General features: G+C 35.8%; 1 protein-coding gene across 3 annotated transcripts; it reads left to right on the top strand.

Moving 5' to 3' along the window:
* Nucleotides 1–868: 868 nt before the first annotated feature.
* Nucleotides 869–24,192, top strand: LOC116308266 (uncharacterized). Of its 3 annotated transcripts, none has more exons than XM_031718652.2 (20): nucleotides 869–1,059; nucleotides 1,223–1,341; nucleotides 4,036–4,140; nucleotides 8,951–8,996; nucleotides 10,246–11,424; nucleotides 12,039–12,661; nucleotides 12,997–13,047; nucleotides 13,344–13,496; nucleotides 15,521–15,648; nucleotides 16,235–16,458; nucleotides 16,782–16,874; nucleotides 17,182–17,291; nucleotides 17,533–17,600; nucleotides 18,232–18,340; nucleotides 18,900–18,992; nucleotides 19,216–19,287; nucleotides 19,480–19,599; nucleotides 20,139–20,275; nucleotides 20,370–20,445; nucleotides 21,023–24,192. In XM_031718652.2, the coding sequence occupies exons 1-20, from the start codon at nucleotides 1,035–1,037 to the stop codon at nucleotides 21,065–21,067; spliced, it is 3,576 nt and encodes a 1,191-aa protein (XP_031574512.2). In that variant the 5' UTR covers nucleotides 869–1,034; the 3' UTR covers nucleotides 21,068–24,192. The 3 variants fall into 3 exon arrangements, with proteins under 3 accessions (XP_031574512.2, XP_031574513.2, XP_031574514.2); XM_031718653.2 differs by having other exon boundaries at nucleotides 870–1,059; nucleotides 13,000–13,047; XM_031718654.2 differs by lacking the exons at nucleotides 869–1,059; nucleotides 1,223–1,341; nucleotides 4,036–4,140 and adding an exon at nucleotides 6,815–6,957.

Genomic DNA, 24,192 nt, shown 5'->3' with positions numbered 1-24,192 from the left:
GTCATCATCATTTTCTTTGTCGAATTTTGATTTTATGACGAAGTACTGTAACTGAAGCCATGTAATCAAGGGTCAATGACTTCAATTATAATTTACCTTTTGTTTTGCTTTTAAATACATAGTAAATTACGAAATTTTGCACGCCTAAAAATTGCTATGATCATTGCTTTAGTGGTATTATTACCATTAGCGATGAAAACATCCTCAGGTGATCGAGACGTGACTTATTTAAAACATTTGCATGAAACAGGGATTTATTTATTTATTCCACTTCTTTGTGGGGTTTTAATCATATTTACTTACAACGGTGTTGATCTTACATAAATCTAACCAAAACAAACCAAAATCTTGTGTTTCGAAAGATAATTATCATTCCTTACCATCGGGGAAATTCTAATCTGAAAGATTGAATGAACTATTCGGATTTGAGCGTGATGTTCCCAAAAAAGAAAAGTACTATGCCTGGCACATTTCAGCTTGATTAACCCGCTAGTATAGGTCCCTTTGCTTTTTCGTTTCGCTTTTCTGGCGCTTTTGTTTTGATTCAGCAAAAACGTAACAGAAAAGCGAAAAAGGGCATTCTAGCAGGGCACAGTTCCGGTGATGTATGTTAAACTGTGACAAGTCGTACATTTTTTATTTTCCTTTTTGAGCCATTCTTTCTGATATCTCTTATATTCTACTGGCTAGAAATTGTGATAGAATCCAGAGTCAGTATAAATGACAATAAAAGCCCCTATTTCATCACGATATTTTTCAAGGTTTTGGTGAAGATGAGAAAGATTATCAGATGAAAGGGGAAAAAAATTGGCTTATCTATAGGCATGCAATCGAGGCCTTCCCCCGTCATGACGTCACAGGGGTAGTTCCTGTAACTAAACAGAATTTTTCAGTCAGACGTTTGGACGGACTTCCTCTTGAGCTGGTGTTTTTCCATCAAAAATGCACACTCTAAACCCCTAGTAGAGCCATGTAAACTCTCCTAGTTGTCATTTGGAAACTAAAGTCAAGTTCAGTGGTGAATTGCGTGTAGTATGTCCCAGTTTAGGGTTCAGAAAGGTAGGTTGGAGTTTCGCAGTGTGATGTAATGTTAATGTTTGAGTTTCTTCTTCGGTCGTGCTGTCAAAAAATGGCTTTCCTTCTCAAATGCTTTGACAAGCGGGTCCGTTATAAATTTTTCAAATAATTCTTATATTCTTATTTTCCGTGGTTTGTTTTTCAGTGACCAAAGTAAAGGGGCCAACTGAATTGTCAACCGGTAAAAGTAGTGAGTCCAGTTCAAAGAAGGTTCGAGCGAATCCTTCACCCACTGACCGCCCCCAAGCACAACCGCGACTAAAAGTAAGCTCTATTCTTCTTTATTTAAAGCCTAAAAACACCAATTTGTTTGAATCTGTGTAGTCTTTAAGGCTGCAGTACAGGGATAGTCAAAAAACCTTTAGCCAAATGGCCATAATATTAGGTTTTTCTTTCGATGTAGTCAAATGGCGCTGCTCAGAAGACTTAAAATCATTAAAATCATTAAAAATTCGTATGGTAGTAAATATATTCTCAAATGTGCCTATCAGTTTTTCCATTTATAGGCCTTGAATTGCTTTTCCAACCTTGAGATCTTTATTTATTCATACAATACCCCAAAAATCTGTAAGAATATTTTCAGTAATCTTCATGTGTTTTGAATTCAAATCCTTGCTTCGAAATCAGCTGGACAGACAAGCCAGACATTTGAGGTGCAGGAATTTTATTCATTTACTAATTTATCCCGTGTTTTTGAGCCTCAATATAAGCTCAGTAATAGAATTATCTTGTGCAAGGATAATATTTCACAATTTTAATATATAGCACTGAAACTAGCTGCATAGTGTGAGCGGAGCCAGATCCTATCCTCACAGACATTCAGAAATATAATGAATACACTCTCGCCACAGTATTAATCTTGATTACCCGTGCGTTGACGGATATTTAACAATCTTTTGATCTACTGATTATTCTTATTCTTTTCCCCAAAAGTTTTATTTTTGAATAAATGCATTGTTTTTCCCCTCCACAATTTTTCGAACTTCAACTTGACATTTTCTAAAATCATGATCATAGGTATAGATTATTTATGAATTCAATACGTACAAATGTAAATATTAGAAATTGTACCAGTTACTGTGGCTACAGCAAGCGAGCAACCAGGCAGGGGTTAGAAGTAATGGCGAGCTTATGGAGTGCATTTACGGCGTTTTTGACTAGAAAGATATCAGTGATCATAATGATTTTTCTTCGGCGTAAATGGAGTAAATTGTTTTTTAGACGGATGACTGGCTTTGTGGACGTGAAAAATAAATTTCAATTAGTGCGAGCTCGATTTATTATTATAATGTCATTTCGAATACAGAAAATCTTCGAGAGCGTTCCTTGATAATTAAGTTAAATGATATATGGAAGCAGTTCTGTGATGTGGGTATCATGTTTTTTTTTTAATATATATATATCTGTTTTGACGCTGAAACAGCTCGCTTGATTTTTATTAAACCATGTGATTTGCACTTGAGCGTAAAAAGATTCCCTTGATAATGTGATTAGACACGTTCTATATTCTGCTGTCGAATAACACCACATTGTTGTTGATTTTCTTTCCTTTGTATTCCTGGCTTAACGAGAAAAATCCACATGTAGACTTCTTTGTAATGATCAATACAATGATGAACAATACCAAGAACTACACTTTGCATCCAAAAACCATGATCATTTCGTGAGCCAATTTACTAAAGAAACCACCAGTTTTAGTTTCTGATTGCATTATAAATCAGAGAGTTTGTTTGATTTAATTATGTTTTTGTTCTCCCCCTTTTTCAATGATGTTACATGCTTCCTTATTTTCTTAGCATTCATCTACACAGTGCTTTAGGGTATCTTTCAAGTTATTTTTGCACAAGTGCCACTCTTAATGTTGCAACCCAAAATTTGTCACTTTGTAGAAAAGTGAACAAGAATAGCCAAATCTGGCAATGATGTTTTCCCTCATAATACTGGGATTACAAGTCTGTTGATACATGTTATATTGATCATCATACCAACATTGTCATTGTGTTGTAATCTTTGACAGACCAGATGATGTTGTCAACCTGATATACATTAGTTGACTTGCTAACTAAATGTTTTTCTTGAATTTTTGTCATCCACAAAATGTTGTTGTCAAATCTCACGTAAAAACATATCACACAAGAGTTTCAGCTCACAAAACAAACTTAGAAATGAATTTTTCAAATGCTCAAGTTTTTCATTTATTCAAAACATTTATTCATTAGGTCATTTAATTATTCATATGCTGCATCTTGACCAAAATTTCATTTTACTTTCGTACTTCATTTTATTTTTAAACTATTTGTTGTTCTAACACTTTTCACCTCTTTTGTATCTTTCCTGTAGATGTTTTTCAATTTATAATTGTTATAAATGAATCTGTAGTAAACAAAAATGAATCCCAAGAATGTGCATTAGCTTGATGCCAATTAAATATGAACTTAAAGGAAATTAACTATTATTTCAAAACTTAAATGTCTAATATTAATGGGAGGGTGACAGAAAATGCTGAAAGCTCTTTGCATGACATTTAATCAACAAAAAAATATCAATAACATCTATATTTTTCATTTTATGATATAAAACATTTGCATAAAAAAATATTTATTTGTTACATTGAGTTGATTTTAGATCGCCTAACAAATTTATGGGCTTACAACACTGATCTCTTTATGTTTTCATTTTGTTATTCCAAAAATTAAAGTCAAAGGAAAGCAAAAAAGAATTATTGGCATTATTATTTCTGCAACTTTAGCTGGTTATGTCAAATTAGATAATTCATGACTGATTAGATATCGTGGAAGATTTCATATGTTATGAAACCTGACAGTATATTTAAGCACAAAATAATTAAAATGATCCTTGGCCATAACATTGTCATGAAACACTGACATTTATTTATTGGTTTATAAAGAGTTGATTCACTTTGTTTAATATTTTTTTCTGATCATGATGTTCCTCCAGAAATCCTCTGCTTCGACAAAGTCAGCTGAAGACAAGAGTACACCATCGGGTAGTGATAAAACACAGAGAAGTAAACCCACAACCCCAAAAAGAACTGCAACAAAGGTATGCAATTACACAACAGAATTTTGGATTCAGATGTTGAAGGTTTGATGTATGAAAAGCACTTTTAAGGAATATCAAAAGTTCAACATTTGAACACAAGGAGTATTTTATGTTGCACAAAATAAATATATATTAAATTTCCTTATTGTGACAAATATTGAATGTTTGAATACTGTATTTCTTTGCTCTCAAGGATTTAGAATTATTTCAAAAACACTTAGTGCAAAGGAAATAGAGTATGCTTTTATTTTCCTAAAGATAAATTGACAAAATTTTTTTTTAAAATCTACCTGGTAAAAATGTATGCTGCATCTATTCAACTGTGGTATCACATCATTAAAATATTGTCATCACTTGAGGTTTACAATAATTCTATTATTGACATTCATATGAGCAAATCTGCATAGTACTAAGACATTTTCTGATTAAACAATAGGAGATTGTAAATGCAGTTGGCAGCAAAGTTTCAGCTAGTTAGCTTTTGTTCAGGACTTGCTATTAATTATTAGTTGTCAGCCACAAGCCAGTAATATTGCTAGATAAATGTTCAAACCATAATTATTTAACAAGCGGATTGCTATATAACAGTTTCAAGGGTGAATATATCAATGAATATATATGAGGACGCTCTTCAGGGCATGGGATAATCGTTCTTTTCATAATTATTGTTGGTACATACTGCATTTCTTTGGATAAGATTTTGTAAGATTTTTAAAAAGATATCTAAGTAAAAGATTTACTAAAACCTGAATATTGATAGACTCAGATAAAAATCTCAAATCACATTGTAGTATAGGAAGTCTATAGGAAGTCTATAGCATAGATTTGTCAATGAATCGATATGGAATTAATGGATGGCTCTGATGAAAAACAGTCTATGTTACTTCCTGTGTTAATAATAACTAAAGAAGACAAAGAAATAGGCTTTTTTACTGCAACCAGCTTTATTGACTTTAAAATGAATATTTAAATATAATTTAGATTTAATCCTGGCAAACATCATACTATAAATTTAAAGACAAAGTATTTATCTAGGTAGCAGCTTATGTCCTTAAGAAAAGGCATCATGTAGTGGCTTTTGTGTGGGTGTTTTATTTGAAGTATAAGTCTGGATACTAGTGTTGTATGTATAGTATTATATACATGCTCATAATCCTAGAGTCACATTCTTAAGATCTGAAAGTGCATGGTCCTTTCACACAATACTTTTTGACGTCAGTGTTAATCTGTTGGGCATAAGGATTCTGAGAATAATAGCATTCAAAGCTTAGAAGAAAACTCAAGATGTTTAGTCTTCCAAGAGCATATAGTTCCAGACTTGAATTGTTGGGTCTTTTTAGATGATCATTTCATTTTCCCCCATCCATTTGTCAAAATATTCCCTCATTGTTGATTTATGACAGTGTTGGACTGTTGAGGTTCCAAGCCATCCAATATAATTAATTTCATCTTTACTGATCTTTAAAAAAAGGAGAAACAATCAGCTTGATATGGCACCAAAAATTACAGGTGTATAAATTTAGGTACATGTACGTAATAAGCCGTTATAATTTTTGCCTTTTGCATTCAGAAAAAAAAATTTTCAATCTTAACTCTCTAATATTTTTTGGACAAAAGAGTTGAAGCCAACTTTGGTATTTAAAATATATTTTAGTATCTTAACTCTAATTAGCAATGGCAAAAACTGTATTACATTGTGTTCTCTCTACCAGCCCCTCCCTTATGAAGAATTCTTGAAGCCATGAGGGGTAGGGACAGGAATTGGTTGCTAATCCTGGAAGTGCATAAAAAAACTGGAATTCCTGGAGGACATTTTTATATGTACAAAACATCAGGCAGGGCATGTTTTTGTCACAAATGAATCCAAGAACTTAAATACCTCAAATTTGGAGAAGTGTGAAAGCATGAATGTCAATACCAGTGGAAGGAGGGTATAAGAGGGAAAATAAAGGAAAAAATAATAGACAGATTTGGCCCTAAATTTTTTTTTATAGTTGGGGCAAAATATTCTAAAAATTACCTTTTTTGTTGAGGCTTAATGATTACAATTTGGTTGTCTATAGATCTATATTAATTGCTTAGTAATTTGAGTTACAGTTACTTCCTTTATACTTATTATCAAGTCTAAAAAGCAATCAATCCAATATGATTATCTCTTATACCGTCATGTCATTTGCTTCTTCACCTGGAAGCTAATTTTCTCTCGAATCTAATTTATATTACCAACACTAATCATTTTTTCAGTGAATTTTACTCTGACTATATTTTTAAGAAATTTATATGAATATTCATCATTGATTTACTATTTTGAGCCAGTAGTACGACTAGAATTACTTTTTTATTCACTGCTTCTATTGTTGAATAGCTTAACACCTAAGTGTCGCCAAGTAAAGAAGAAATTTGAATCTCAAATACAATCGTAGTTAGTTATTAACTATTTATGACTCAACTGAATAACAAAAACTTATACTTCTTACTCATATTTTTGGCTTGTATTGTTTTTTTTTTACTCATTTCAAGAAATAATTGATATTGATGTTTTGCTTAGAGATATGAATTATTTATACCAGTTTCTGCCATGCCACATGCAGGACAAGCAAATAATTGATATTCCTGGTGACATCTTTTGAATATGCAAATTAAACTCAAAAATTATACAAGACAAACGTATTTTTAGAATGGCAGTTTTTTCTTCTTTATTTGTCTGGCATGAAAGAACCAAAGTGTACTGTTTGTGAGACAAATGAACCAGTAATTTGTTGTGCTGCTTGTGAAGCTCTCTACTGTGAAAAATGCAGGAAAGCCTTTCATGCAAAGGTACACTCGCTTTACTGTATATTTTAATTCAGTAGTTATAAACACGAGTTCAAACTGTCTTTTCCTTTTCCTAGTCATACCCTTGCCAAGATACTATCCAAAACCACAGCTAACTCAAAGCTATTTATATATAACTAGTTAATTACCGACTTAAAACTGTTTTAAGACATTTTATATAGTGCTTATTATAGTACAGTTCTTCTCTATCACCTCGATCTTCTGTATTATAATAGCAAATGAAGGTTAAATCTTGATGGATGGACCTTAGTAAATTTACTATCTAAACAAAAAATCAACTATCGTCACTGTTTACTCATAAACAGCTATGTCAGTTTGTAAAGATTGAGTTTTTCTGTTTATAGAATTGATGAAGACACCTTTTTCACAGTGTTTATGTCTGGCGTATGTCTGAGACCCTTAATGTCTTTTACCTAGAGACTTAACCCAACTGAGTTTGTTTGTTAAAATTTGATGGCAAGAATATGAAGCTAGATTTTCCTTTAATAAATAAACCACTATCATTGAGGATTAATGTACTCAAAAAAGACTGAGCATAAAAAACAATGTTCAGCTGGTTAAATCATAATAAATATACCACTAATTTTGCTTCTGATAATAATACTTTTGACCATAAGAAATTCAAAATCTATAACTATTAGTATATTTTGGTATTCCTTAATTTCAAGACCAAAATGGTTTTTTTTAAATAATAATTTATTAAGTTCTGTTTACCTTCATTGAATGTCCTTAATGTATGTCTAGAAGCGACATTAGTTCCATTCAAATCCATCCTACCTAATATCAGTATTTTTGTTTTTTCTATGCTTGGTTGGAATTATAAATTTCAATAACTTTACAATTTATTGTGAATATTTTTCTAGTATAAAGTGAGGATCTATTTTATGGAAAAAATTACAGACTTTTCACATTTTTTTTACATGTCATTTAAAAAATTATTGTAGATATTTTATACAGGTGTATTTATATTATTTTTATATTTGATATAATGATTATCAATAAATTGGTATTTTTTGCTGTTTACTAGTATCAGCTTTAGCCATAGATTTTCTAGTTAATATTTTCTATCTAATGTTGGTGGCTCAGTTGATTTTAATCAATCATATATTTAAAGGACGATATTTTCATCTAAGTGACTAGTCATTCTATAGCACTCTGGCACTAATTAGGAACACTTTTTGGCATGTGTTTTTTGCTCATGACACTCAAAAAGTTCCAAGACATATTATTTTTTACCCAGAAAGGAAAACCAGAGGACTCCAAGAAAAACCCTTGTATAGCCTGAGAGAACCAACACATCACACAAACCCAGGGGGGGGGGGGGGGGTACTCTGCCAGAATTTGGGTAGGGGTGTTCCGCTGGGATTCTGAAGGGGTACCCTATTTATGACAAAAAAAAAAACAAATTTGTAGACCCTGTTCATGACAAAGGATATAGTTAATTGCACTGAGTTCCCGTTTCAATTATCATGTCATCTTGCATATCATTTTTTAATGACCATAATAACCAGTTTCGGTCAATATGAAAGTAAAAACCCTGAATATGACAGGAAACTCAGGAAGAACTTCGAAATTGAGTAAAATTGCATACCCTGTTCATGACAAGAAGCTCGAAAAACCATACCCTGTTTAGCGGATCATCCCCATATAGTCCATATATGGGAGTACCCCCCCTCCCCCCGGGCAAACAAACTCACATACCATCTTTGGCAAGAGGACTTGAACAGGGGACTAGCATTGGTGAGAGGCTGGTGCACTTAAGAAGTATAGACCACCCATGCTACAGTACATATGTTTATACTTGAAGACATATTATATATCTCTTGATTTTAGAATTATTCTTTTAGTACTTTGTTGTTTTTTCTTTCTTTCATCAACATGCTAATTCCTATTCAATCTTACTATAAGTTATTTCAGCTAAGATGTTGTTTCAGGGTTGAATATAATTGAAGGATATTCTATTCTCTATCTACAGACTTGTTCTTCACAGCAGAGCAAAAGAAATGGTTTGCCACAAACAGGTATGTGCTTCAGATAGATATTACGGGTCCTTGTCATCCTTGTCAAAACAATTAAACCAACATTAAAATCAATTTTCAGTTGAAAATACAAAAAAATCTTCATTCAATTTTTACAGGAATCAAAAGTAGAAGAATTCCTTTTAATCCTGTATAATCTTTCATTTTATCTGACAATAATTTATTTATACATTTTGAAATGAGTATATTTTCTCATTTGACCCACTTATTTACTCCACCTCATGTCATTTATTGATTAGTTTGGAATTCTGTTCTATTCTGCTATCAATGAATATTCTTAAGTCTTTATTTTTTTATTTTTGCTTGTTTTTTATTTTTCATGTTTTCTTTATTTGACTTCATTATTTTGTGGTGTATATATATATATATATACAAGGCAGGAACACCATAACAGTAGAACCAATTTACTGTGGTCTTGCTGTCTTGTTATAAACTAATGCAGGCTGTTCTGTCCATCAACCCAAAATATTTTGGCTATACAATGTAATTGGCTTCCTCTTATAAACATGCATATTCATTTTTTTCCTCCTATACTCCATCTTCCACTAGGCTTTTTCTTAGGTTAATTGCAGCATATTGCACAGAGCTTATTCATTAATAGATCCATCTGAATTTCTTCTAGCTGTGTTTTCTAATAGTATATGGCGCTACAACTTGTCCTTATTTACAAGGTGTAACTTGCCTGACTCAATATTCATTTTGATATTTAATAGAAAAATTCAAGTTACTGTTATCCTTAATTATCATTTTCAACTTTGAATCATTATGTCTGCCTCTTTCGTTCAATATGATAATAACATTCAAATACTGAATTTTAATTTTTCATATATATCAGCATGTGGTTTTTCGCATTACAATGCTACAAAAAAGCAGTTTTCTTTAGTCCATTGATTTTATTCATACATATCTTACAAACCTTAAACTAACAAATTATTATTATTTACAGAAGGAAGAATCTGCACTTGCAAAAATACAGATCAATCAACATAATTTATTGTTTTTGACAGCAAAATAGAGTCATCTTTTTCAGGAAATTAAATTATTTACCTCAGAAACCAATGTCATGTGATCAATTTAAACACTCATTGACTATTGGCTGATTCACTTTCAATCACATTTGGATTGCTTTTGATTGGTTAAGTTTTGTCTGTGGTCAGTGTGTGAGCCAAGATCATATAGCTACCCCTATTAGGAATAATAAGTTGTAAACACTATTACTTTCTTTTCACAGCTTCAAAACAGAACAGGAAAACAGGTGCCGAAAGCCAAAAATCTACATCTGCATCATCTAAACCTAGTGTACCTAAAAAACCACCTCACCAAGAAACCACAGTGAAAAAATCTCCTAAAATTGAAAAGGAAAACAGTTATGATGCGAGTGGAAGTGACAGTGATGACCTCCATCTCTTTGGAAAATTAAGCCCTAAAGACGATATTGGGTATGAAACAGGGTCTTTTGATGAAATAGATGGGTCTAATAGCGAGACAACTAGCCCTGCTGCTGGTGAAGAAAACAAAACTATTTTAGGTCAGAATTTGAACGGTGAAAATACTGCAGGTTATTCATATGCTGAGGTTGAATTTAGACCTTTGGTGGTTACAGATGAAGGGGGTTTAAGTACACCTGTTCCTACAACACACCAAGAGAAATTGCAAAATACACAAACCCATAAGGATGAAAACAATCCAAGTGTCGAGCATCTTTCTTATGCTTATGTTGGGGAAGAGTTTCGACCTCTTATCATAACTGACAGTGGCGGCATTGCTGGACCTCTAGAAAAAAAGAAATCATCAGAACCAACAAATAATTGCCTGTTAGTCGATCAGAGAAGAGCACCAATGAGATATGAAGAAGTCGAAGTTCTTGGAGGAAAATTTGATAGAGCAAATATAAACACTACACATTTAATATCTGGTATGCCTGGGAATAATGACACTGCTGTTGAGAATGAAGATGATACCTATGAAGCTGTGAATCAACAAAATATTTCAAGAACTGAACAAATTAGTAATGCAACGCAGAAGGATTTTACTGCAGCTGATGATGGCCAGGGTGTTGGCGATATATATGCTGTAGTTCAGAAGGACAAAACCAAAAAGGATAATAAAATAAGTTCTGGGGTATTGTATAAAAATCAGGAACCTGAAGTTCCTCCTGAGATTCCGTCTCGTTCGAATATTACAAAATCAGACCTCTGTGAATCCATTTCTGGCGAGCTGCAAGATATGATTAATTCTTATGATGATAACAGCCCAGTTGGGAAAATTTCTAGGTCTTCTTCAAGGGATGGATATTCATCAAGTGATAGTGGCAAGGTCACTGCTCGTCCACCACCATTACCTAAACCTTACTCTGGTCCTGGGGTTAGTTTGGCTTTTGAAAACAATGAGGCTGCAAGCAGTGATGAAGGTACGTTTATTTTTAAGTCGGAAGTACTGTAGAATTTATAGTGGTTTTAACATTATTATGTATAAAATAGCAGGCCATTAGCACTACTATAATCCCTTTTTTCACCTTTGTTAAGTGTTAGCCTTGTGCTAATGTGTTCTTTTCTTTAATTAAAACCCATTGTTAGTAATGAATGTATGTACTACGGGGGCCGGTTGTACAAAGGGTGGATAGTGATGAATAATTCTTAAAATATATTTGATAGCAGCATTGTCTTATCCACTTGTTTAGGCACTTATGATTTTCACCCGCAAAACCGGTGCGTGGTGGTGAAAGGGTTAAGGAAATATTTATTGGATTGCACTATCCACCCTAATTTGTACAACCAGGCCCAGAATGATACAAGTTCATTCAATTCCACTTGTTTCAGTTGAATGGCTGAATATTTTAATGGACAACCGAAATGGAGGCTAAGCAAAAGATAATTCAAAAATGAAATATTACTCTATAGCTGTATTTTTTAATATAAAGCACGTTCTCAGTGGGTTTTCAGCTTCTAAAAGAACCCTTTCCTTGTGCATGAGGATTTTCATGTAATTTATAATCTATTTATCCTTCATTTTTTTAAATTTTAGATTGTGTTGGCTCACCACTTTATGCTGCTATACAAAAAAAGCCCAAAAAGAAAACCCCACCCAAGAAACCTGAGCCAAAACAGCCAGAAGAAGAGCCACCACCTTTGCCATCTCGAACTCTTTTAGATGAAAAAGATGACACTCTAGGAAGAGATGTCAGTTTGTCTCAACTAGAAAAAGAATCACAGGAAAAATCCAAAAAGTCTGGTTTTGGAATATTCAAGAAAAAGCACCTACGAAAAATGTCTGATGGTAATGTTATAAATACTTCTAGAGAAGCACTTGGGTACCCTGCCCCTGGTTCTTCAAAAAAAGGACACAAGAGGTCTAAATCACAAGATGATATGACCATTGTCATGAACAATTTACTTGGCGATCCTGGAAAAATAAGAAGTGGTTCAGGGCAGTTAATAGAGCCATACTTAGCTGTAGACATCACTAATCCTCCTGATACACCCAAGGAGCTACATAAACCAAAATATTACATGGAAGATGAATGTGAAGATGGGGACCTTCCTGATGGATGGAAGGAAGTAGAGAGTGAGAATGGTACTAAGTACTATTGGCATGTTTCATCTGGTACCACACAATGGGAAAGACCTCAAGTTTCTCAAAGACCTAAGGTAAACTAAGGCTTACCATAATATTCTCACTTATCACCAAGGCAACCAGTGCTTTTCATCCCACTTCAAAAATCAAGTTTTCTAATTGAAATTCAGCGGATGAAAAGCAACTTGGTGGAAATGCCACTGTTAAAACCCAATTTAAGTAGTTATGGCATGCTCTGATTGGCTTTATACTGTTTCCATAGTAATATAAGGAAATTTACTTATCTTTCCATGTTAAGAAAATGTTTGGAATAAATATGTTTGTCATTTATAATGCTGTGCGGATGCATCGTTGTTTGTTGTTCTTTTATAATAGCATTGAAAAACTAACCACTGATTTTTTTCTCAAGAAGAAGACATCAGGAGAACAGCCACTTCCACAAGCTGTAGAAAGACAGAAGGTATGGGGCACAATTTGTACATTAAGCTTTTTTTGGTAGGCCAATAAATGAGCTTCCTTTCTGAGCCTTTCTATGTTAGCACATTAAGTATGGTTAGCAGTTGTGCTTTTAATGTGCTGCATGTGTAAGTTTTATAGTCAGTGACAGTTGAGAAGTTGATATTGGTCAAAGAAGAGACACTAAAGTACTTGTGACTCCTCGCATGACGAGTTGCAGAGCCAGCTTTGCAAGTCATGAGACCCATTATATTTTTACACATGTTAAGTTGTTACTGTCATTATTTATAAAATTATTAGGTCCTAAGTTTTCCCATTCATTCAATGGGTTGGATTGAGCTGGAGGAGAATCAAGTTGCTCCGCACAACATGAGTGACACAATAGCAGAATGTATAAGTACCTTGGCAAAGAATAGAAAAGACCTTTGGCAGACATCTGAGACTTGGGGAGAGGTAAGCATAAATGTCACTTGAAAACTACTTTCACATTCTAATAGCTCATGACATCAAACTGTCTTATTACAAACAAACAAACAAACTACTAAGTCTGTTAGAAAAGATAGAAAAAGACTGAAGTTTTAGAAATTTTACCAAAACTTCAGCAAAAAGTAAAGCAATGCCATTAGCTTTTCTTGACAAGTAGGCTATCAAAAATAGACCTTAACATCGTATTGGCATAACCAAGTCCACTAACTTTGTTAGTTATACCTTTTTAACTCGTGGATACTCGAAGCGTAGAAACGAGTTATTGTGAGGGGTCTGAATATGCAAATGTGTCACTCGCTCACTCGCTCACTAAGATGTTAGCAGATCGATAATTAAACGTTTAGCGATCGTCTTACGTCATTTGATTACGAATGTTACACGACACTAGCAAGCACAAAGCTCTTATACCATATAGATTACTTTGTTATTTTATATGAGGAAACGAAATGCTGATGTTCCATGTGGGATCAGTTTCTAGCACTTGTAGGGCGCCGTGGGGGCCCACTGTGCATGCGCACACTCGCACATAGTTTTATCTTCGAATTATTCATATTAAAAGAATCAAGGAAAGATGCAAGTTGAAATAAAATTATACGATTAACACCTGAAATAAAATTTCAATGACTTAGACCTTTTTTTCTTATGTATTTTAAAAAGTAAACAAACACGCTTATTAGGTACAACGTGATTTTTCAGAAGACTCGTAGATCGAGCCGGTTATCGAAAAAAGCTATTTTAATTAGAACTCAAGAAGAGAGTCTGATTTCAAGCTCTGGAGGACTTTATTCTCCATACAGACAGCTCAAAGTCACGGCGGTATTCAGGAATAAAATCTCACAAACTCGATCGAGCGAAGTTTTAATATTACTGATCAACAGTTGTATTTACTAAGTGACTTCTTAAGAAAATAATCAATGTAGATGTACGTAGATAGTAGAAAAATAGTAAAAGACGAAAAAAAGAACAATTCCAATGGAGTTTTGAAGGAAGTTCGGCCAGTTTTGTCATTTAAATAAGCCGTTCTGAATAAAAAGTAGATTGATCGCCACGCATTACAAGATTACAAACAGCCGAAGCAATGCTCAGATTGTATGTTGAAATGTGCGAAGGTCTAACGAGAATTCGCTCCAATAAATAATCATTAATTTACCGACTTGGATGAAGACGAAATAAATATCATTTCTAAATGTATTTCTATAAAATATTTGCTTAGTTCACAGTGTAAATAAATAGTTTTATTTGAAGTAGGAGCCGTGACCCCTGAAGGTCAAGATAAACAGTAATGTAAATCAACACGCATAACGCAACGCTTTATGTTGATCGTCCCGATTGTATCATAAACGGTCGATTATCTTGTATATTCAGTTTTGAGCTCGTAGGTCGAATGATTCCTGGAATAAAACACACAGCCCGCTTTGAAACTGAAAACAGAGAAAGCGTTTTCAAATAGATCTTCTTCCAATTGTACTCTATACTTGACTCAGTTGACTCTATCGCGAAGTCGTAGTCGAAGTCGTCTTTCGTATTAATTGAAGTTCAGACAATTTTCAATTACAAACTCAACAAACTAGCGAAGAACTAGAAGCTAAAAGGAAAATAATAAGGACGATTACTCATCTTACTAGATAAATTGAGCATTCAAAATATTAAATCGAGCGAAATATTTGGAATCCGTTTAAGAATGTCAACAAGCTTAAAGAGGGCACAGGAAGACCAATCTTCGAAAAGTGCAACAAGTATCCACGAGTTCGCCGAAGGGCCTTTGATTAATCTTTATGGTACAAATGTAGCCTTGGACTTGCAGGATCCCAATACAGCATTTATGTTTGGTCGTAGACTCACAGTGTCTTTTTCTTTCTAATTTAACATGGTTCTGTTTTTTTTCTGCTATCCATCATATGACGGCATAGCCCTAATTGGGCCATGATAATGTTATAATTTCTGTTGTTACTCGTTATTTACCATTGACTAGCTTAACTCATTATTTCCAGGGCAAAGATATCCGCCTGTTACTTGAAGGTGATACACTGAAACTAGTGGAGCCTAGAAATAAAATAACTCTACTAGTACAACCTGTGTCCAAGATGAGAGTGTGGGGTGTAGGCAAAGAAGACCACAGGTACTGTCAATCAATGATTTGTGCAGTCGCATTTTCCAGGCACCTTGTATATTATCATCTAATAGGCATTCCACTTAATAGCCCACTGACAGGTATTACAGAAGAGGTTTAGAGATCCATGCAGAGAAAATACTTATAGAGGCACTTGGATGAAAATGGATAAAAATTGGAAATGACTTTAAACGTATCTATATGGCCCCAGTCGTAGCCAAACAACATATTTTCTTCACAGTAAAATGTCTCGGATAAAAATTATCAATTTTTTTTGCATATAAATTGTGGGTAAATGACGTCATTACTAAACCCTATTGTTCTTTTCTCTTTTTATCCAAAATTTCTCAACTGCAAGTGGCTCCCAGGCGAAAATTTTCACTAATCTGGTTTACATAGTCATAATTGAGTCAAATTATCCTCAAATACTTCAATTATTCATCCAAGTGCCCCTTCATAGTTTCTCAGTGTTAACAACTTTCTCTGTTTCAATTTTTTATCCACTCTGAGCTTCTGCTTTTGCTTTGCCATCACTATCTTCCATTAGAAATCTAAAGTCCAATGCACTGTGCTGAACACATTATATCGTTTTCAGGGACTTCGCCTATGTTGCTAGAGATCCCAGCACAAGCAAACACAAATGTCACATGTTTCGTTGCCATGGTAATATATCTGGGCGTGCCATAACTACAGCACTTCATGAAATGTGCAACAAGATTCTAGAAGAAAAGAAAAGAGCTCAAGAAATCAGTAAAATGAATTCCCAAGCAAAACCTTGGTCTGATATCATTAACACACCACCGCCGTTGTCTGCTAAAGGTTAGGGAGCAATTCTTGATTTTTCGTAGTTTTTGAAGATATGATCAAAAGCTACTTCATCACTGAACATCACTGAGTACATATCTAATCAGCTGAGCATGGGCGTAGCAAAGCCTCAATTATAAAGGGGGAGGGGCAAGTTTCCCGCCAAATGCCGAAAGCAAACTTTTTAAGGGGGCACCTGCCCCCCCCCCCCCCCCCCCGCCTCCGCTTCCTACGCTAGTGCAACTGAGTAACATGACCATTGACTCGTAACTAGTCTAAAGCATTGTGTGCTGAAATGCTGAGATAAATTATAAAATATTTGAAAATATTTCTTTTAGATGGTGCATCATTCAATGAAAAACCCCTCAGAGAACCACGAAAAGATTTTACAGCAACTTACCTTGGCTCCACCGATGTTCCAAAACCTACAGGTACATACATGTACAAATCGCAGGTGTTGACTTGACAGACCAGAGAGAAAATAAAGAGCCTCTAGTTCAAGGAACAGATTCGTCTCCCCTGCAGCCATTAGTTTCGGTTCCAGATCCTCACGGAGAGGGCTCGAAGAAATAGACTAGGAAGAGATAAGATCGTAGCAAAATCAGTATTACGACTGAAACGTTAGTAATATTCCTGGAAAGCCAGCCATATAGACAGATAGGTAGACGTGGGTGCGGAGTATTTATTAGAATATCAGTATGAATAATTTTCTTTATTTCAAATTGCTGTGTGTTTTAGGTATGGAAATGTTAAATAAAGCTATCAGCAGAGTAGCCTCTAAAGGAGGAGCGAAAAGAACAGTACTCATCCAGGTGACGGTGTCGTGTATCAGGATTACTGACTGCACAGTAAGTAGCTGCATGCTCTATCAACTTCTAACTATCTTTTGTCACTGCACTAGTTGTGGTTGTGTTGCTACTGATGCTGTTGCCAAGGTCGCTGTTGTTACTGTTACGTTGCTATTGTTACTGTTGATAATCTTAATATTAATGTAATTGCTCCTACCAATGTTGTGTTTTTACATTTGTTTTTGTTTTTTCTTGTTGATAACATCAAATTATTAATGATTATATGTTTAACAAATTTCAGTCACAAGAAGAAATCTCTGAAGACAGAGTAAGGTTTCTTTCCTTCATGGGTGTTGGCAGGGACGAAAGGTAATCTAAGAATCGAGATATTTTGAACTTGCTGACTGTCGCGTGTACCGCGACCTTCAGTGCCGTGCACCATGCCATTCCAGACCTACAAAATGTGCCGAGTCTAAAGCAGCATTAAACCATAAAATTGGTAATTTAGGGGAGAAAAATATTGTAGCTTGTCTTATTATCATGTTCGGTCAAACACAAAGCAATCAATCGAGGTTGTCACTATTGTCAAAGAAAGTATTGTTCGTCAAATTTGTCAGGTTGGATTGCTTGTTTCGTGTTAGAATATTAACAGGGTTCCCAGAGGTCAGGGAAAAGTCAGGGAATTTTTTATTTAGTCAGGGAAATCGTGATTTTCACCTAAAGTCGGGGAAAAGTCAGGGAATTATTTAGTATCATTTTTGCTGGACAGTTTAATTATGTTGGGTATCCTGTGTAATATGGTAAGAGCGAGGCCTAGGCCAAAGTTAGGCATGTGGCCCTTGCTCGCCCATGCGGCTCAACAAGGTCAGTGAAAACTGTTATTTAGTCAGGGAAAAGTCAGGGAATTTTTATTTTCAAAATGGCTGGGAACCCTGATTAAAGTACTATGTATGAAAAGTTGTGAATTAACAAGTCATTGTTTTCTCGTTGTCTCCCCCAGGTTGTGTGGATACATCATGGTGAATGATCAAGATAATTTCGTCTGTCGTGTGTTCCAATGTTCACCAAATGCTGGAATGTTAGCAAAGGCGTTAGAAGAGGCATGCCAGGTAACCACGCCTGTAATTAGCCACTTTTGCGACACACCCTTGGTGCCAACGATAAGGCCATCCTGTAGAATAATTAGTGCCCAAGCCTTTTTGTCAAGTATTCCTTTCTTGGATTATAAAAAGCCTCTAAATTTTATTAAATCATAAAACAACTTCTAAACTGATCTAAGTCAGGGCATTGCAGCTAACTCACGAATGGAACCCTGAAAGAACCGGTTCCTGGCAAATCTGACTAAGTTAGGGCATGGTTAACTCACAGACTGAACCCTGAAACACCCTCTGGGCTGATCTAAGTCAGGGCATGACAAGCTCAAAGATCAAACCCTGAAACGACTTCTGGGCTGATGTAAGTCAGGGCACTGAGCACTAATTCATAGATCGAATTAAAGATTAGCGTGTTGTGCCTTGAGGAGGGAGGAAAACCCTGGAACTCAGAGAAAACCCCTCTAATCAAGGGAGAGACCTAACAAACTCTACCAGTCCAGGAAGCGAACTCGAGAGCCTTAGATGCGAGGCGAGGTGGTTCATTTGAATATTAATTGTTTGAATGTTTGTTTAGCTTCGTTACCAGAAAGCCCTTGATGCTCATCCAGAGATGGCTTCTAAGATTACTTCCTCTCAGGAACAAGAACCAGACAAATCCAAGGACAAGGTCAGTGTGTAGTTGAACCTCATCTCAGTAACAGTTTGAAGTAGGCTCTGAAAAGATCTAGTGACAAGAGGATCATGGGAGATTCCACAGTAGGAATCAGTCTTTGCAGCACGAGATGAGCCTTGAACAAATTCTTTTCGTTACTTAATATTCTTCTCATTCCTTACCCCTGGTTCATAAAGACATTTACTCAGACCCTGTGTTCCTTTTGTTGTTATAACAGGCTAACTTCATGTCAAGTGTACAAGGACTATTAGGAAAACTAAGTACTACAAAAAAAAATGGAGGCAAAAAGGTACGAAAAGTGATTGGCTATGACTGACTCTGCAGTGATGCCAGTGGTTATGTTTGTCATCTCACTCCCTTTAGCCGTCCCCCTTCACTTCCTTATTGTAATCAAGTGCCTATGCGTGCGCTTTCTAGCTTTGTTGTTCATCTGCGGTTTGGAAGGGCGAACTTTATTTTACCTCTTTGTTTATATTTGTAGGAAGAAGTTGCAAGTGCTCCACCCCTTCCAAAGCCAAGCCATACTTTTATGGTCAAGTACTACGGCGCTCTGCCGGTAGCTGTAGGGACTGGTATTGAGACAGTCGAAGAAGCAGCAAAGGTATCTTGAAGGAATGTTGTGTAATAGAGGCTTTGCACCATTACGTGATGGCAGCCATGACAGGAGGCAGGAACAATTGAATCTGGTCTAATCTGATTTACATGAGAAAGAATTCAGTCTCCCAGTGGGAAAAGACTATTGTCGTGCCTCCTGTCATGGCTGCCATCACGTGATGTTGCAAAGCCTCTATAATGCATAAATCCTTATCTAAAGGATGACGGGTCTCGTCGTTTTGCAAGAATAAAGCCACGACAACATTATTATTAGAACAATTTTCGTATCCAGTCTTTTCTTCAACCTCGGGATAGCTATACAAATAGCAAATTTCAAAGGCCTTACAAACGCCTCACAAACAAATGTTTGTACTTGTATCTGTACTCAAGGTATACCAAAATACAACACGAGAAAAGGTATATGTTTGAGGAAGTTACCCACTCTTTGGAATTAAAAGAATATTGTCAGTCGTATCACCTGCGCAACTACTACTAGGGTTTTACTTGTAACCGAGAGCAAGACTAATCCTTTCTACTTATCTGCAGCATCTGACCGGGGGTACCCTACTTATCTGTCAACTAGACGTGGCTATCAATGGTGTGACTCTATATGATAGTCAGAGGAGTGCCTTGTCAAGAAGACACATGGATGCTGATACAATATCATTCTGTGGGCTTACCAGGTATTGTAGTTTGAAATTCCAGTATATTTTCCTTTTCTCTTTATATTCTGTATAATTTTGATGCCCTTGATTGATAGGTACTTTGTTTTTTTAGCGATAGCGGTCACTTTGGACTGATTCAGTGTCAAGGCGGAGGGAAGTACGTCTGTCACGTTTTCTCAGAATACAAGGTATGTCTTTTTATCTCAAGTTTGTATTCAGACACAAGGTTGGCGTAGTGGTAATGCACTCGCTTCTCACCTCTTCTCGGGTCTCTGGTTCGATTCCCAGACTAGGCATCACATGTGAAGAAAATTTGTTAGGTTTGATTAAAGAGTTTTCAGTTCTCCCGTTTTTCTCCCTCTGCAAAACTTAGCACGCTGAATGGCAATTCGATCTGTGAGTTAGCATTGCCCTGACTTTGATCAGCCCAGAGGCTGATTCAGGATATCGCGATAAAATTTCAAGGTTGCATGAAGATTTTTAAAGAGTTTTCAGTGCTCCAGCTTTTCTCCCTCTGCAAAACGTAGCACGCTGAATGGTGAGTTAGCAGTGCCCTGACTTTGATCAGCCCAGAGGCTGTTTCAGGGTATCGCGAAAAACATTTGAAGGTTGCATGAAAGTCCAGCATCCCTCCAGGGATAGCCCAGTTAGGTTTTACCTATATAGCCTTGTATTTGCTCTGGAGAGCAAACCCCACCCCATCCCACCCCCTCCATTGGTGATTCATTTTTACTCAACTTGACTGTATGGTCTGTTTCCTTTCAGACTAAAGCTGGCCCAATCGTTGCAGCTATCCACGAAACCTTGTGACTAGCACCATAAAAAGAGCCCCAGCTACCATATATCCCGTGGGTTCAACATGTATTACTTACTCCAAGGTGTTACTCAGTTTCTGTGGCGTGCGTCTCTCTGACATGTAAGAAGAATCTTTGGGTTGGATATCTGCAACTGAGCTCTGAATCCGTATTTCTACGATGGTTCGCTTTGGCTTGATGTTTCGTTTTAGACAAGAATTCCATCACCTATGGCTTTTTATTTATTATGTGTGTTACCAACCCTTGTAGCTGTACCCTGGATTGATTCCTGCCGTGAGCTGAGTATTGGACCCCATTTGCCTAGTCTACACGGCTATTTATCTGTGCTTGTCTGACCACTTGGTGTCGCGCAAATGCATCAGTGTTTCACGGTTGGTATTCATTAATACATGTCATAATTATTACTAGATATTTCAATAATGATTTTTGAAATTGGTATTGTCGTTTTGCGATAGATTTTGAAAAATTATATTTTTTTATGAAAGAGGTTTTTAATTCGACTCCATTGCAATTGTTTATCGGTCATTATTCCTTTTATATAATTATTCCGCAAATTTAGTATTTTATCTAGTTCTTATTGCCAAATTGTTATGGGAAGCGCAGAAAAGCTTTATTAATTGGAAATACGCGATGAATCTCTGTGACGTTTTGCTGTCAGAGAGTGTTAGGGAGGGAGGAGAGGGACGGGAACTGTTCGACTAATGCGGGAGGTAACGAACTGTAAATGACTATCATTTATAGGCTGTACATTTAGTTTTTATGCAAGCAATTAATTAAGGGAAGCGCTTCCGTGTTATTCTAAGGTACAAAATGCCTTCAGGAAATGGAAAATGTGACGTCTTAATATCAAGAGGTCAAAGGCACCGTTTCCGTGAAAGGTGGCCATACTGTGGGGCTATAAAAGACTGCGGGTCTCCCTTGGTCTACCCTAACTTATTGGGAAGTGAGCCTTTGATATTCTTGACAATTCTTTGACGTTGCCTGACTCGAATCAATAGACGTTTTATAGCTATTTGATAGTCGTTTCATGTTGTAACTTGTATGCACAGTTAATAGTCAATAGAAATATTAGGAATCGCGGAACCAAGGAACATTAGTTACTATGACCTTTTCAAAAGGTCAGTATCGAGCTTTTAAGTGTGACGCCAATCGTATGGAAAAGCGACTTCTGGGTCCAAAACGAAAAGATTTTTCTTTTTTCTTTTATGACAGGATTTTTTTGTCAAAACTTCTAATCTTTAGATTTTGATTTTGGAAGTGAAATCATTGAGAGTGAGCAGTTGGATCCAGAAATACGTCACAACTTGAAAGCTCTATAGGTAACGCATTGATTAACCCATTATACTCCATGACAGTACACTCTCTTCTTTTGTCTAGCAACACGAAGGGTCGTAACTAAGGTCTTGTACGCTTTTTGTACCATGATATTAGTATAGCTTTTTGTTGAATCAACTTGACATTTTCACCACCTTAGTACTTGTAGCACAGAAATCCCTGTATATCTAATGGAAAATTGTTTCAAATATATTGCATAGATATTTAATTTATGATGAGTAAATGGCCGCATAGGATTTTCAAAATGAGTAGTATAGACATTGATGATAAATAGCTAGCTAGTATATAAAGAAGCGTTATAAAGATTCATATATGAAAATATAAATAATATATATGCCAATGAAATAGAAAGTATATAATAGAAATATATTATTAGTATTATATTAAAATTTACGTTGTGTTTCGAACCAACGTCAGTTTCAAGATGGCAACTGTACACTTTCACCACCCTTTAAGAAGGACTAGAATCTCAGCCAAGTTACAGAACGCAACGCGCAAAAGCAATGATCGCATTTAATGTATTTGCATACTTCTATGCACGGGCTTTTTCCTGCCAAACGAGAGGTTGCACGCCTTATTTGGTAAAACGAGCCAGCTTCGCATTGAATTCTGTCGATTTAACGTACAGAACTCGTGCATAGAAGTATGCGAATTCATTACATTTGGTCATACTTTTGAGCGTTGCGCTGTAAGAGTTGCAGCTCTTGCAAAAATTGCATTTAGTCGGCTGCACATCGAAGATACCGCATTCAGTTAACCATCAACATTCTCTCGCACACTCGTTCCCAGTACTTCCTCATCTGACAACAACCGATTCCCTGAAGGTGAAGGAGGTATTTGGAACGAGCATGCGACAGTAGATGCGTTCATGATTATCATTCTGTCTCTGCACACATTTGTGCAAATATTCCGGCTGCATTGAGGTGCGCACCCGTTTCAATAGTGGGCAAGCACTCCTGCCGTTTTAAGAAACTGCGCACCATGTTGCATCTTGTAACTGAGACTTCTAGTCTTCAAGCAGAATTGATTACCTTCAGTTCTGTCTGATAAGGGCTTTGTTAAGTATGCCGTTGCAATCTTAGTGATTTATGGTGAATGTTTTCATTAGTCAGTGGCTGGAAACAGGACGTGCAATTGGCCATTCCGACGTTGAGGGAAAACGTTTGCATTAAAACAATGCACTGTGGGGCTGTTTATTTCGTCCTTTAATTCAAACCGGCCCCAAAATGCACTGCAGTGCCAACTCGACTCAGTCCTTTCCTCGAATCCCTCGGAATGGCTAATCTAGATGATTTCATCTCATGCTGCAGGTGTGATTTTAGGTTTTATTGTCTTGCGTATCTGCTTCGTGCCAGGTGGCGCAAGGCCTCAAAATGTCCTAGGGACTATTTTCCCAGTGGTCTTGTGTGAAGCTGATAACGCCGGCTTTTTGCATGGACTAAAAAGGGTTACGTGTCGATAATTGGATGATACAGTCCCTTAGGCAATCATGTGCGCATGCATATTTACATAGAATTTGAATCCAGCAAGAGAAAAGAGGGTTTGTAGATTATAAAAGATTTTAATTTATTATTTTTATAGTTAATTTGACAACATATTAGTCATGATATGTTTATGTTTAATAAAGGGAAGTATTTTTTAAAGATTATTGAATAAATATTAAGGGTGTATGTGTGGCTAGCAAGCTCACCGTGCTCCGGCAAATACATCCTTCTGTAACCGCAAGGCTATCGAGGCTGTCTGGAAATGAGCAGTAAATAAAATAAAACATGCTATTCTACGAAA

This window comes from Actinia tenebrosa, unplaced genomic scaffold, assembly GCF_029948245.1.
Source record: "Actinia tenebrosa isolate PJP-AT-01 unplaced genomic scaffold, QUT_ActTen_1.0 PGA_scaffold6__47_contigs__length_16458017, whole genome shotgun sequence".
Taxonomy (NCBI): Eukaryota; Metazoa; Cnidaria; class Anthozoa; order Actiniaria; family Actiniidae; genus Actinia; species Actinia tenebrosa.
Note: the sequence above shows the minus strand (reverse complement) of the source record. Positions and strands in the feature narration are given on the sequence as shown.

What these genes read in the sequence shown, in the direction of transcription:
- LOC116308266 (XM_031718652.2), top strand. Translation starts at nt 1,035, where the DNA reads ATGTCCCAGTTTAGGGTTCAGAAAG. An exon ending in GGTGTTGGCAGGGACGAAAG is followed by an intron (nt 17,601 to 18,231) that starts GTAATCTAAGAA and finishes TGTCTCCCCCAG; the next exon opens with GTTGTGTGGATACATCATGG. An exon ending in ACGTTTTCTCAGAATACAAG is followed by an intron (nt 20,446 to 21,022) that starts GTATGTCTTTTT and finishes GTTTCCTTTCAG; the next exon opens with ACTAAAGCTGGCCCAATCGT.